Source organism: Takifugu rubripes, chromosome 20, assembly GCF_901000725.2.
Source record: "Takifugu rubripes chromosome 20, fTakRub1.2, whole genome shotgun sequence".
Classification (NCBI taxonomy): Eukaryota; Metazoa; Chordata; class Actinopteri; order Tetraodontiformes; family Tetraodontidae; genus Takifugu; species Takifugu rubripes.
The window spans coordinates 6921713-6935297 of record NC_042304.1 but is presented as its reverse complement, the minus strand read 5'-3'; the positions used below and the strand labels follow the sequence as shown (position 1 = coordinate 6935297).

The 13585-nt window shown below is 47.3% G+C and overlaps 1 protein-coding gene and 1 long non-coding RNA gene across 8 annotated transcripts in view; both read left to right on the top strand.

The window, feature by feature from the left end:
- Nucleotides 1-2265: 2265 nt before the first annotated feature.
- LOC115247279 (uncharacterized) lies at nt 2266-3341 on the top strand. The gene is made up of 3 exons (XR_003886333.1): nt 2266-2541; nt 2632-2849; nt 3108-3341. It is a non-coding gene; the product is annotated as an uncharacterized lncRNA (long non-coding RNA).
- A 3243-nt stretch (nt 3342-6584) lies between these two features.
- celf5a (cugbp, Elav-like family member 5a) overlaps nt 6585-13585 on the top strand; it is a 143816-nt gene continuing 136815 nt past the window's right edge. For all 7 annotated transcript variants that reach the window (XM_029828510.1, XM_011614676.2, XM_029828512.1 and 4 more), the window contains exon 1: nt 6585-7039. In XM_029828510.1, the coding sequence (XP_029684370.1) occupies nt 6637-7039 (403 nt within the window). In that variant the 5' untranslated portion in view covers nt 6585-6636. The remainder of the gene's footprint in view (nt 7040-13585) is intronic.

Below are 13585 nucleotides of genomic sequence, written 5' to 3'. Positions count from 1 at the left end.
GGTGCGGGGTCAAAGATGGACTGGACATTCTTAGATAAGCACAGACCCGATGAAGGTTTCAGTGGAGAAAAACCAGCAGAGAACGATCATATGATTCTTTTAGTTTGAGTGATGGAAAAATGAGGGTTAATGCCAGTATTTAGCTTAATTGCTCAGCTAATGTTCCCATCACAACCTCCACCAAACACACTGGAAAGGATGCAAAGTGGTGTTCAATATTCATACCGGTGCGCAATTTGGCTAGAGCAACAAACAAACAAACAAACAAACAAACAAACAAACAAACAAACTTTAAAAGACTAATTCTGGTGCTTCATTTCCTGCTTTGGTTTGGTTGCAGATCACAGTAGCCTCAACTACAGGTTTATTTTTGTCCAAGTCATCTTATTTTAGATGATCCTGGAGACTGAAACCTGATGGCAGGGGAGTGGAGCTCGTGCAGGGTTTACATTAGCCTGGATGGGATCTGGACCACCAACAACATGGCGAGGTCCAAGAAAGGGCTCCAGAGGCTTCCTCGAGTGCTTTACCGTACTGGACTTACGTTGATAATACAGATATAGAATATCTTCCATTATCCATAATATCCTAAAGTTTCTATGTTCGCGCAGGGACACAGGTCGCCTTTGCTGCATGAACAAAAACTTCCAGAGCGTCCAAAAACGATAGATTTCATGAGCTTTGGCCATTATTCTGTCCATCCGTGGCAGCATTATATTTGTTTCGTTGTCAAAGAAGATCCCAATGAGAAAGAACTATGAGTATGATCTCACCATTTCCTTTTGCTCAGTTCGTAAGGAAGGAAAAGCGTATTAAATGCTCTTCACAGCCGGGTGGAACAAATTGACAGATTAGTCTTGTGATTGTTTGCTGGAGACCATGGGAGATTTCAAGTGCAAGCTGAGCGCAGCCTATCGGCTGCACCTCAGGAGAGACTATCTATGGGGTCAACAGCCTGTCAGCATTCTGAAATATTCATTTAAAGGTGTGCGGAGGGATGCAGCCAGGCGCCTGACCCGCAGCTACCGCAACTCCTCATACTCCTTATTAATTCCCTACTTGTCAAATTCCAATTCCCAAATGGGAGGAACTGTTCGCCTTCTTCTTATTGTTATGATTATCATCTGTAACCGAGCTTTTCCATCACCTTGACAGCTGAGGAAGGGAAATCGGGACTAAATATGCATGAATGTGGCGGAATGACTGAACGGAGCCGACGTGACATTTGCCAGAGCGCCGCCTGCGTGTGCCGCGTCCTCGGCAAGCCCGAGATGAGGGTCCGGCGATAACATAGTCCTAATTGAACTCTGGAGATTGTAGATATGCTAATAGCGCCCTAAAGACACCATGTAAAGATGCTGAAGAGCAAATGCCGATCATTGGTGTATTTATCACCCCGACAGCAGCCGCCGACGCTCATGCACACGCTTGATGGATGCGTCACAGAAAACAACGCGGGCTTTAGCTGGAGAAGTATCCCTCTATTCATTAGATATTAAACACCATAATAGAGTCTCTTGTTATGCTGGTGTTAGCACCCCGCATGTGTCCTAATAGTTATTGGTAAACAGCCAGTATTTGGGTTGTTGAAAGAGAGCATTCCGACTGGCTTTCCCGATCTTTGCGTTGGTTCCTGGCGGAGTTACATTCCGCTGTTGTGATGAATCTATTTTGGACACTTGACAAGAACACTAGGAACTGTTTAATGGGCCCAATTTAACGGAGCATTTCTGTTGTATACGTGGTTTTTCTATTATAAAATAGGATCTGACCGCTGTTGCCTGGCAGCATTGTTGCGTTGCTGTATGCTATGCAGAGCTATTTCCATTAATTATTTGGCCCGGATGTATCTAATTTAGGAGGATGAATGAATGCTCAGAGGCCTCTGGATATAAATTAGTGAACGGAAAGAGTCTTTATGCGAAGCATGCTAATGAAGCAAATGACGGATTATTATTATTATTATTACTGCAATGTTTTGAATCTTTTAGGTGAGTTATTCTGACCCCTCTTGCAGGGAGCGACCACACTTCCAGGCTGAAGACTACATATCTGAGGCATTGTGGAGCTTCTGCTCTGAAGGACATTTTCCCTGGATCAGATAGTGACACAGCAGATTGCAGGAGATGTTCTAAGTGACTTTTCTTTATCTTACATTATCAGGCAGAGAGCAAATGTTGGGCCAGCACACAGATGAGAATCACGGGGCAGCAAATGTCCTGGGGGTGTTTACTCTGTGCCGCGCTGCACACACAGGCCGCAGGCAGAAAAGTGACAAAAAAAACAACCACCTCCTGGCAGGTGAAGAAATCTCAGCCAGCAATTACCTCTTTGTTCACTCTTTCATCTGTGGGTTTTTCCATTTTATTTTATTTTTTGCTTTTTCTGTACTTTGTTGTTGAATATACTGTATGTGTTTGTTGGGGGAGTTCAACGAAGGAACCATAGAGAGAGCCAGAATACACAAGAAGCACCTGTTGCCTGGCTTTGGAACCTAATGAGGAGCCCTAAGCCCTGCCACTACCTTCAACATGATAAAAGGTCAGGACTTTGACAGCACCACTCTAAAATGCACCTTCCTGTGCAGTTGACTTTTGAAATGCAATAAAAGTGAAGCTTGTCCGCATGCAGAGAGACAATCGGCTGAGTCTGGAGGCCAAACATCCAGAACTGGATCTGCTGGGCCCCGCTTCTCCATCTGGCAGCCTCTAACAAAGAATGACTGACTTCTAAGCGGATTATTAACAGGAAATAGGATGCTGAAAACGCAGTCGGGCGCGCTTGTCCACGTCTGACTGGCGCAGAGAAAGAGTCCGAGGAATGCAGCTTCCATCTGGTGGCCTCATGGTGTAAGTGCAATTTATTAATTGTGAGGCGCTGCTGGAAACTGCCCTCATAACAACTTATAGTCCAGCTGCTGCAATATATATGCATATATGTACAGAAATATCAATCATTTTTTTGAAAATTAGCTCTTGGGTTGAAGCAGGTAGGACACAAACAGGACCAGGAGGCATCATTGCCAATGCTGGCAAACCGGATAAGAGCTGATGTGACAAGAAGAGTTGACCTTGTGTAACCAGGTTTCCTGTTTTTCACTCGCGCAGCTTCAAATCGAGCGAAGCACCTTCTCAGTTCGGATCAGATCACTGCAACTGACCTTTGGTGCAGCGGTGTTAGTAGGAGTCATGGCACACCGTGATGGCTCAGTCTGTGGTTCCAACAGTCTCCCTCCCGCTCTGAGCTGATCTGGGAGTCCAGCTGCATCACTTGATGGCTCCTCTTCCCCGAATCACCAGCAGACGTGGAACATTTACGGCTCCATCTGGAAAACACTTTAAACTCCCTCCACTAGAACTCTTGATGTGGTGTTTAAAGGCTTGTCTCTGAGAGGTTTTTTTTTTTTTTTTTAATTAAATCTGTTTTTAATGAGGATTTTGCAGGAATCAGATAAATTCTAGTATCTCATCTTAATCACAGACAACATGTGTTTGTGATTTGGGGCCAGAGAGAGGATGCGCTCTTATCACATCTCATCAGCCTGTTAGCTCACTGGTGCATAAAAGCGTCTCCAGCGTGATCCACCGTCATCCCATCAGACTCTCATTTCCTCCAACAACACCTCACACTCTGATAGGCACACTTTGCAATCCAGAACCAGAGTGAAGCGGTGAATGAGGTACCGGGGGGGACACCTCCGGCTCTCATTAAACCGCAGCCACGCTTTCAGAACCTCAGCATGCCAGGCCGAGCAGAGAAGGAGCTCCGCTGCCTTTGTCAAGTGCCTCCCTCAATCACTTCCTTGAGCTCCTAAGCAACATATGGCAGCTTTAATTGAGTGTGCTGCTATTCGCTGTGTGCCATTTGTGCTTATTTAGAGCTGCAGTGTTTGCACAATGTGCCCGTGAGTTACTAGATGAGAAGATGATGTTGAGGTTGGTAATTAGGAATCGTCTGCCTCCCTGTCTTTACTGTAATGTCAGCCAGTGCGAATGCAAAAGCGACTCCCTCGGCTGCCTCTGCCTCCCCCGTGGGCATTCCGGACAGATCAGGCTCTCTCCAGGCCCAGGCTGGTTAACAAGCAGCAGGATAAACGCCAGCCAGTTAAATTGCATGTAACTTTTCAGTTCGCACTAATAGTGTGACCTTTATTGATTTCTCGTCTCTGCCTTCAGCTCGGCGAAACACTAATGGCATTGGTCAATAAAAAGCATGAAGTGGAAGTTCTCAATCCCCCCCCTCTATGGCCCACATCCCTAAAAATAGCCACTTAACCTCCCTGGAGCCTGTACCATGACAGCTCAGTCTTATTCAATATGAGCCACACTGTTTGTTCCTGTTTGTTGCAAGTGGGCCAACATGCTGAGCCATCAGCCAAACGTCCATCTCATTCAGGCCGGACACATCCAGCGAGCCGCCTGCTTTTTTTTGAGATCGATATATCCGGAAGGAACGATGAGTGACACACAGCAGCAACGGGACCGATCGAAAACAAACGGGGATTTTCGAAAGCGTGGCCTACGTTTGGAAAGAACAAGTGTGCAGGAAGGGGGATTATATGTAAAAAAACAAAACCCAAGCCCATCCATGTCTGTGCAGCAGCCACCACCCGCTGCTTTATTGACCCTTCATGTCGATGTGCCCCTGTTCCTCCAGTGTGTCTCCTTACACACTTATTGAGCTTTGGAGAAAGAAATAATATAGAAGAAGTGTCCAGTGGGGCTGAAATTATCTTCACTTCCTGCAAACAACAAACAAACATCTACTCCAGATCCCCTCTCTCCAAGCCCCCCCCCCCCCTCCATGTCGTCTACTGATCTCTTTCCACAGCAGGCTGATGTGGGCCTGTGGGGTCTGGTCCTCTCCTCTCCTTTCATGACACGCAGCCAAATTCAAGGCAACGGAGGCAGCCGAAGGCGATTCCCTCCCACGGCGACGCAGCCATTTGTAAGTCACAGCTCTGGATCTGGACCCCCACCCCCCTTCCCATCCCACCATGCATTCCCCCCACAGCAGGAGGAGCAGCAGCCAGCAGCGGTATCGATTCGCCCCATTCGACTTGAGCCTGCTGTCACAGACTGTATATATCACTTGATCTAATCCACTGTTAAATAGGCTGTAATTAGAAATCTGTCCAGCAGATGTGCTTTAGTTAAAGGTTGACGCGGCTGAGTCACAAGTCAAACTGATGTCTTCTGGGCTTTGTCAGCGCTTCCCCCTCAGGAAGAGTTAAACGAGATTTTTATTTTATCGGTGATGGCTTCGGATCTGGAAAGAGAGCAAATGATGTAAATTAAGCCCCTCTTGGGGGATCAGCCTGCTTGCTATTTGAAAAGTACTTACAGTAATCTGATAATTGTGTTTAATGTTTGCACGTCCCCTGACTCCATATAATGAGCTGATATAGCTTTTCCTTATAAATAGCTCATATGTCACTCGTAGCGGCTTTTCATGTCCACTTACAGGCTAAGAGACATTGGAGAATTAGAGCTATAGGTCACAATATAGGTGAGGTGTTTTGTGTTTTGTTAAGTTTAGGAAGAATACCAAATCCCACCTCAGACGTTCAGAGGCAGGTCTCATCTCAGCAGTTATTGTGCAGCTAATCTGTATTTCATGCACGGACGGTGGACAGCTTGTATCATTAACACTCAGGAACCCATAATTGTGGGCCTACTGAAGAGGTCTGTGCACAAGCAGTTGATGAGATCTGATCAAGTACCGAAGCAAAAACCAGGCAATTTGTGTTCCGCTGGCGTTTTATCCTCTTGTCCTGTTTTGCATGGCTATTATTGCCATCTGTAAACTTACTCTGACATCAACATATGTACTGATATCTCTTCCATCTCTAATTTTGCATATTCCTTTTGTCCTCAGGGTAAAGTTCTGACAATATATCAGCACAAATGCATCTTATCTTATTATAGTCAACATACACCCGCTACCTTTCGAGTCAGTAGTTTGTAATGTTTCTTTCCACTTTTCCAAAACCACATAAACCAAACAGATTGTTGACAGGAAGAGCCCTGCTGTACAGGGCTCCACAGACAGCACTCCATCCTCACCCATAGTTAATAGCCCCTTTATTTATTCCCCCCCTGATTGGAAGGATATGATGAATCTGTGAGTAGAAGGGATGAATCACATGTTCAACACTCGCAACCTGTTTCTTGTCAGTCTAATGTTAAAGTGAAAATTCTCTGCAAGTGGTCAAAAAAACACGAGTTAGCTTGAAATAAAAATGGAAAATGGCCAAGTATTTCGGCTGTGATGTGTCTATTTTTGATGTCCAGCGACTGATTTGACATCAAAACATTTGACATCATTTGACATCATTTGACACTGTGGAACAAAAGCACACGGTTGCTCTCAAAAACTACAGATTTGATACAGCATAATTACAGTTTGATATGGTTGCAGTACCCCGTATCAGACGCTGGGTGTCGCTACAGAGCGTCTAATATCGCTCCAGCGCGTTTATAAGGAGAATAACACTCCCTCTGCCTTGGACTGAGTGCGTGTGCGTGCGTGTGCGTGTGTTCATGTGTAGGCGTGTGTGTGTGTGCGCGCGCGTGTGTGTCGGATAGAAAGTCAGCCTGGTTTCCAGCTGAGTGCTTGCTCTCTCGCAGTGTGTGTATGTGTGTGTGTTGTCATTATTATCCACTCCGCTCCCAGCTCAGAATGGCCAGATTCACTCAGACTGAAACAAGAAGGCAGCACCATCCACAGCAGCCCCAGCTCGCACACTCCAGCCTGGTTTTCGCCGGACCGGGGGCACCGCCGACCCAAGCACCACTCCTGCTAATCCCACATCAGCACCAGTACCCTCAGATCACACTCCCGAAACCCATGAACGGGTCAGAACCCATTTCAATTCATCCGGAGAGCGGCAACATGAAAGACCAAGATGCCATTAAGCTGTTTATCGGGCAGATACCGCGGAACTTGGAGGAGAAAGACCTGAAACCGCTGTTTGAACAGTTTGGGAAAATCCACGAACTGACAGTTCTCAAGGACCGATACACCGGCATGCACAAAGGTAACGTCGCCTCACGCACGGTTGTCATCTTCCCCCTTTGACTATTTTGCAGGCTTTTTAAAAAATGTATCTATTTTTTGATAAAAAGAACGCGTCACTTTTTCAATCATTTCACTGATTCCACAAAGCGCGTGCGCCATCGATCTTGTTTGTGATGTGAATGCAGTTGTTTATGTTTTCAGATTTCACAGCTTATATAATCGCGTGCATTTTATTTATTTCTCTTTCCTTATATCAAGTTATTGTGAGCAGAAACGGGAAGCTGCTCATGTTTTTCTGTGTTACTGGGATGAACAGGATCAGAACAAGCTTAGAAGTGGGGCAGAGGCGCTCGGAATGATGCATTTTTAAAGAGACCCCCCCCCCCCCCCTTCTCCTGCCAGTCTCCTGTACCCCCCCCCGTTTTTTTTAAGGGGGTGGGGGGTAGGTACATCATTTATTCATCCACGAGCTTCCTTTAACATCTTTCCAAATGGGGCTTCACGGGCAACGGAGCGACGTCGGTTCAGTCCACACGGAGCTGGCGCAGGAGCTGGCCGTGGCCTCAGAGAGGGGGGCCACGGGTGGGAGGGAGAGGGGCTACACACCCCCCCCCCCCCCCCCCCCCCCCAACAGACACACACACCCACCCACACGCACACACATAGACACGCCTGCACACACGTGTCTGAAGCTGGTTTTTGAAGATCTATAGGGGGAAGCTGCTCTCTTGGGCGCTACTAACGTGTCACGCAGCGCACACGACACCACCACCACCATCGTCATCATCATCATCATCATCATCATCATCATCATCATCATCATCATCATCGGCGTCATTATCAGGAACTTTTCTTGTATTTGCCCTTCAGAAGTTGGCCTTTCAGGGGCCATCTCATAACCCTTTCATGAGCAGCGTCTGCGTCTGAAACACGCGCACTCGGCGCGCCACACGCTCAAATATCACAAGGAACAAACGGGCTGGATTTATTGCCGTCTGATATTTGGCTTTTTGCGCCTTTAACTGCAGAACCGAACTGAGATTTTAATCATTTTGTCACCGGGTTGATAAAAAAAAAAGGAAGAAAAAACCGGCTGGATGTGGACGCGGGACAGATGTTAGCTCAGGAGATAAGGCTTTTATTGCGGTGACATTTCAAAAAGACAAATGACAAACTGTGGCAATAATGTAAATGTCATTCGGAGACGCTGCAAACAATGTCACATCGCCCAAGACACAATCAGCACCACATCTGTTACTGTCACTGCTGTTTTTATTGTTATTACTCTTATTGTCGTTAGTGTTATTACTGGGTCATGGCACTAGTTATACATGTATTTATAACGCTCCAGTGGATCCAAACGTAAAAATGAGCAACATCAGCTGTAGTCAGCTTGGGAGGACTCCCAGAGACGACTTCAAACATTCCTCCAAATAAAAGTTGCTACCTTTGCTGGTTACCTTCCAAACAACTGAGCCTAATTAATTTTGAGATAAGCATGGCGCTCAGTCAAATTAAATGGCTTAGAATGTAATGAATTCAGGCCCTGCAATTAACAATATGTAATCAAACCCTAATATGTCATTGATCTCTGATGAGGCCCTTTTATAGTTAATGATGTTATTAAGCAGAAAAGGATTACGAGCATGAGCACGTTCAGCCTGTAAACCACAGCGTTATCTGTTGGTAGCCACAACACTTATAGTCCATGATTCAATTTTTCCCCCTTAAAATATTTATATTTATCCTCATAGTGGGGTTGTGTGTGTGTGTGTGTGTGTGTGTGTGTGTTTGCCATTTCATCTGTTCTCGTGCAGCTCCGTCTCCCCTCGCTAATCCTGGCGGGAGAAACACGGAATTAGTTTGTAAAGCGTGATAATAACGCACGGCCATAATAACTTGACTCAAGAGGATTAGCAAATGTGTATTGTCTGAAGCGGCGGTCTCTTGGGTGATCAGCTGGTTGCCTCCACAAACACTGGCTGCCTTTGCCAATTAAAAACCCAGTCTAGTCGGCTCCTGCACACCATTAATTCTGCCCACACCGTCGATGGCCTGCCAATTATTGTCACCCGGGCGGCATTAAAAGGTGCTGGAGATTTTATAAAAACTTCCCCCTGCAGGTGTGGCTGCCTGCTATTCATGTGCTGCCTCAGAGCAAGAAAGCGTTGCTGCCCCTCATACTGGCACTGCTGGGATTGACCCCCCCCCCAAACCAGTGACCCTGATCAGGAATGAGCCGTGGTTACCCGACAATGGGTGTTGTACTTTTAATGAATCTTCAAAACAAAGTGGGTTCAACTCATCTTTTCCCTCCTTGCACAAGAGCCCCCTACAGGTGTGATGCAGCACAGCAGCCCAGGCCAACAACACCCCCCCCCTGACCCTCCCCCGGCTGCAGCCCAGCTCATGCCGGGTATCAATATTAAACTATTGTCGGATATGCTTGTGTTAATGCATTTATAAATGGAGCAGAGATATTGCCCTAGACCTCAGCCGAGCAGAAGCACATTAAATCACAGAATAATCTAATGAAATATTTATTTAAGTTTTTATCCCCCCCCCCCACACACACACACACATACTCAGAGCTCGTCTGATGGATGGAATTCCTCCGAGGGCTGCCTGCCCAATAAAAACGGGAACGGGGGAGGGAAAAGAGCTGTTGATGCTTAAATTTAAATGGTATAGCAGAAACATGAGAGTGCAACCCCCCCTCACCTCCTTCTTCATAAAATGATACCTGAAAGGCAGGAACGTTGAGTCAGAAGTGTGTTGCAGCCCCCCCCCCACATTTTATATGATGAAAAAATGAGAACATCAACATGTCTCCACATTGTGAGTGCCTTATGGAAGGTGTCAAAGATCAGAGTAGCGCTGTAAGGCAGTGTCTCCCCCGAGGAAACAGATGGTATATACTCACCTAAACAGGCCTGCGAGTGACACCGCCCTTCCATATACCGCACGCCGCCACTTGATAGACATCAGTCACCTGCTGAATGATTGCTGATGAACATAAAGCGGCGTTTTCAAGGTTGGGAAAGCGAGTCGACTCCCTTTCAGGCGGCAGCGCGGGAGGAAGCACAGTTGTCAGCATCCCTGCAGTTTTGCGCAGTGATTCGATTTAGCAAACGTCAAATAAAATCATCCGTCAGGGCGAGTGAGCGAAGGCCATCAAGCCACAGCAGCGCGGCAGAAACACTCACTTTTTGATCCGCGAATGTGTGTAAATATTGTAATAAGCAATAAGGTTTCGCTCAGAAAAGATGCAGGAGCTCAAACGCCACTGACAGGCGGTACGGGGCGGCGATGCCGTCTTTTCTCCTATTCTCGCTGGGTCCCGAGTCTCAGATAAGACGGCGCCCTGCTGGAGGTCAGACGCTGCACAACAAATCACCTGATTTTTTTGTATTTCTCTCCTCAGTTGGATTGGTTTCCCTCACCAGCTCACCGGGTATAGCTGGGTTTACTACTGATCTAAAGTTAGCTGGTTCTCTTACTACAACTATCCCATAGATCACTGGTACAAGCACATTGTTACGGCCGACAGCGCCGCTCTCGCGTTGTGCAGGAGTCAGGCGCACAGCGACGATCTGTGGCTGGAAATAACTGCTAGCTTGTGTGCAGCTAGGTGCCGTAGATTTGATAGAAAGCAGCCGATATAGCATATGGAACTATATGTAAAAAAAATCACGATACAACTCTAGAAGGTTGTGTGTGCGCTCAAAGCTTCACTAAAATAAAACCTAACCCACGTCTCCTGCTGCCAGTAGGGGGGCACGTTGCCCCTGGCGCCTCATGTTTGTCAGAGGACATTTTGGTTCGGGTGAAAAAAGTTTTGCGTTGAGTTTGAATTGCAGTTAAAGCCCAAACACAAACCAATGTGCTGCTGTCATGCTGTGTCCAGGCATCTTTAAACCTAATGGGAAGGGTTTGATCACTTTAATAGGATTAGATAATAATGTCATTCATGTATTTTAATTAATAATATAAGTTCAACCCATACATTTTAAACATGTGTGATCTTTATTTAACGTTAAGACATGAAGAAATTTGATTAAATCTCCAAAATCTGATAAAAGAGGGGTTTTTTTTGGCGTGTTTTAGCTCAGATGTATCTTATAAAGACCTGCAGGCCTTGTTTAAACACAAAGGTTGCAGCTATTTCCTCTGCCTAAATCGAAGGCTAGAAGCCTCGCTGCTTTGTATGGGCAGCTAGCAGAGAGTGCCGCTGCCTCCAGAGCAGACCGTCCTCCCAGGGAGGAGGGCCACAAAGGGAGGAGGGGAAGGCAGGGGGCGGAGGGGGGCTGGTGGTTTCTGTTTGAATAGCATGAGGTCTTTAATGTTGTGTTTGAGCCTGACTGGGCACAGATTCATTTTAGAGGGAAAATGAAATAACAAGGGAGAGGGAAGAGAGGAGATTTTAATGCAATGTTTTGCGATAATCCCTCTCCATTTTGGAATGGTTCAGGAGAACTCATGCGATAAAGCCTCATACAAGCCCTGAAAATAATAAGTTATTTGTCTTGCCTTATAGTGTCGAGCTGCAGGACGACTCGCCGGGGCCCCCGCGCTTTCGATTCACACGTGCTCTGTTATCTCTGACGGAGCGCTCCCCGACATGCAGCCACATGTCACTCCATCAAATTAGACAGCGTGGGGGAAGGTGGTAGTTGGGGGGAGGGGGGTGACAAACACATGGGCATCAGACTACAAATGCAAGAGAAAAGATTGAGTGTTTTTTTTTTCAGAGGCGCGGGAACAAATAGTCTCTTTTGTCCCGAGGCAATGAGGGAACGGAGCGACGGCTCAGCCCGGGACCTCCACCTCTACCCCCCCCCCCCACCGCCAACTCCACCATCACAGCCAAGACATCGACTGGCGAGACCAATGATGGGGGAGTGCAGGCCAAGGTTTACCCGATAGAAGCGCCTCTGACAGCGACGGCGGTGCTCGACGAGTCTGCCGCCTTATCTCAGAGGCAATTTCCCACATTATGGCTGTGATTATTTCCAAATCACCAATCAAAGCAACAGCGAAAGAGCCCTCATTGGCAGTTCCAGCGGGCTACAGATGCTAGCGGGGGAAGCGCTGACAGAACAAATGTCAAACAACACCCACATTAGCTCCTAAAAATGTCTGTTCGCAAACAGACGCTAACTTGTGATGAAGAAAGATTTCAGGTTGGAAAATGTCTGCGTGCGCTCTGGTCCACCGGGGACGCGGAGGATCCGTGCTGCTCAGCAGGGTTATAAATAGAAATTCTGTGGTATTTCCGAAAATAGGTTAAGCTGCCATCACTGCACTGCTGGCATGACATCACTGATTGCCTGCCAGTCCCCCCACCCCCCCGCCCCAAAAAGACTGCTGCCATGCTGCGCACAAAAGGAGGGGAAGGATGGGGGGGGGCAGAGGGAGCATCTGTGGGCGGCCGCAGGGCCACGCCGCTCTCCCCGCCTGGCCTCCCCCCCCCCCCCCCCTTCACACTTCATCCCCTCCATCACGGAGCCATCTCTCCACGTGCCCCCTTCCATCCATCTCCCCCGCCGGAGCCGCCACGCCGTAGCTAACAGTGTCGATGCTTTACGGCCGCGCGCACAAACCGGTCAAGGGCTTTGCGCTGAAGATGTATCGCGCCCACGTTTGTTTGTGTTCTTTATTTATTGTTTGTGCCAAAATAACACGTTAAACGCACGATAGGAGAAGGATCCGAATTCCTCCCCTTCCATCGAACAGCCTGGATGTGCGGCGCCCAACATGGCGTGCTTTCAACCCCCTGCCATTCCACGGGCGATCTGGCTTAACTTAAATAGAAGGATGACTCAAATTAATTAATGGCTCATTTGCTCTTATATGTGTTTCAGGTCTCTTCTCCAAGCTCTTTATCTGCAGCCTATCTATTAGCGGAGTTTATTCATTAGCCGGACAGCATTTCTAGCATCTACTGGGCTGAAACTGATTACCAGGAAATATACGTGAATGGTTTACACCCCAGTGCCTCCTTGTTAGTCAGACCATTAGTGTTAATTATTGCTCCTCTCCAGCTCAGCAGTGACATGACATAGATAAAGAAAACTGGGACAGAGTTGTATTTTCCCAAGAAATATATTCAATTCCGACTTCAATGACTCCCCGGAAATACCTTGTTTGCAGGCAGAGATGTGATGTAAATTGACAGCAACGTCCCTGTGAATGTAGGCCGCGTGAGGGGGACGTGCATGCGTGTGGCTGTGTCTCCGCCGGAGCCTCCTGGACACCTTTGAAGTGTCTTTAAAGGCATCTGAAATCAAAGCGACTGAAACCCGATCCGCGTCTCGGCCCGCGATCGGTTTGTAGCCGTCAGTCATCTCTAATTGCGACTTTGCTGCTTTCAATTGATCTATAAGAGGTTCCAAAGCCTTCCGGAGCACGAGCGCATTAAACACACCTGTCACGTGCATTCAAGGGAGGACGCGCAGCCCAGGTCCAAGTATGAAAACGATTTTCGCCGCTCTTGTTTGTTTTCCGGCGCCGTTAAGGAGAATATGCAGTTTTCTGACTTTGTCGGGGCGCTCAGGGGGAAACG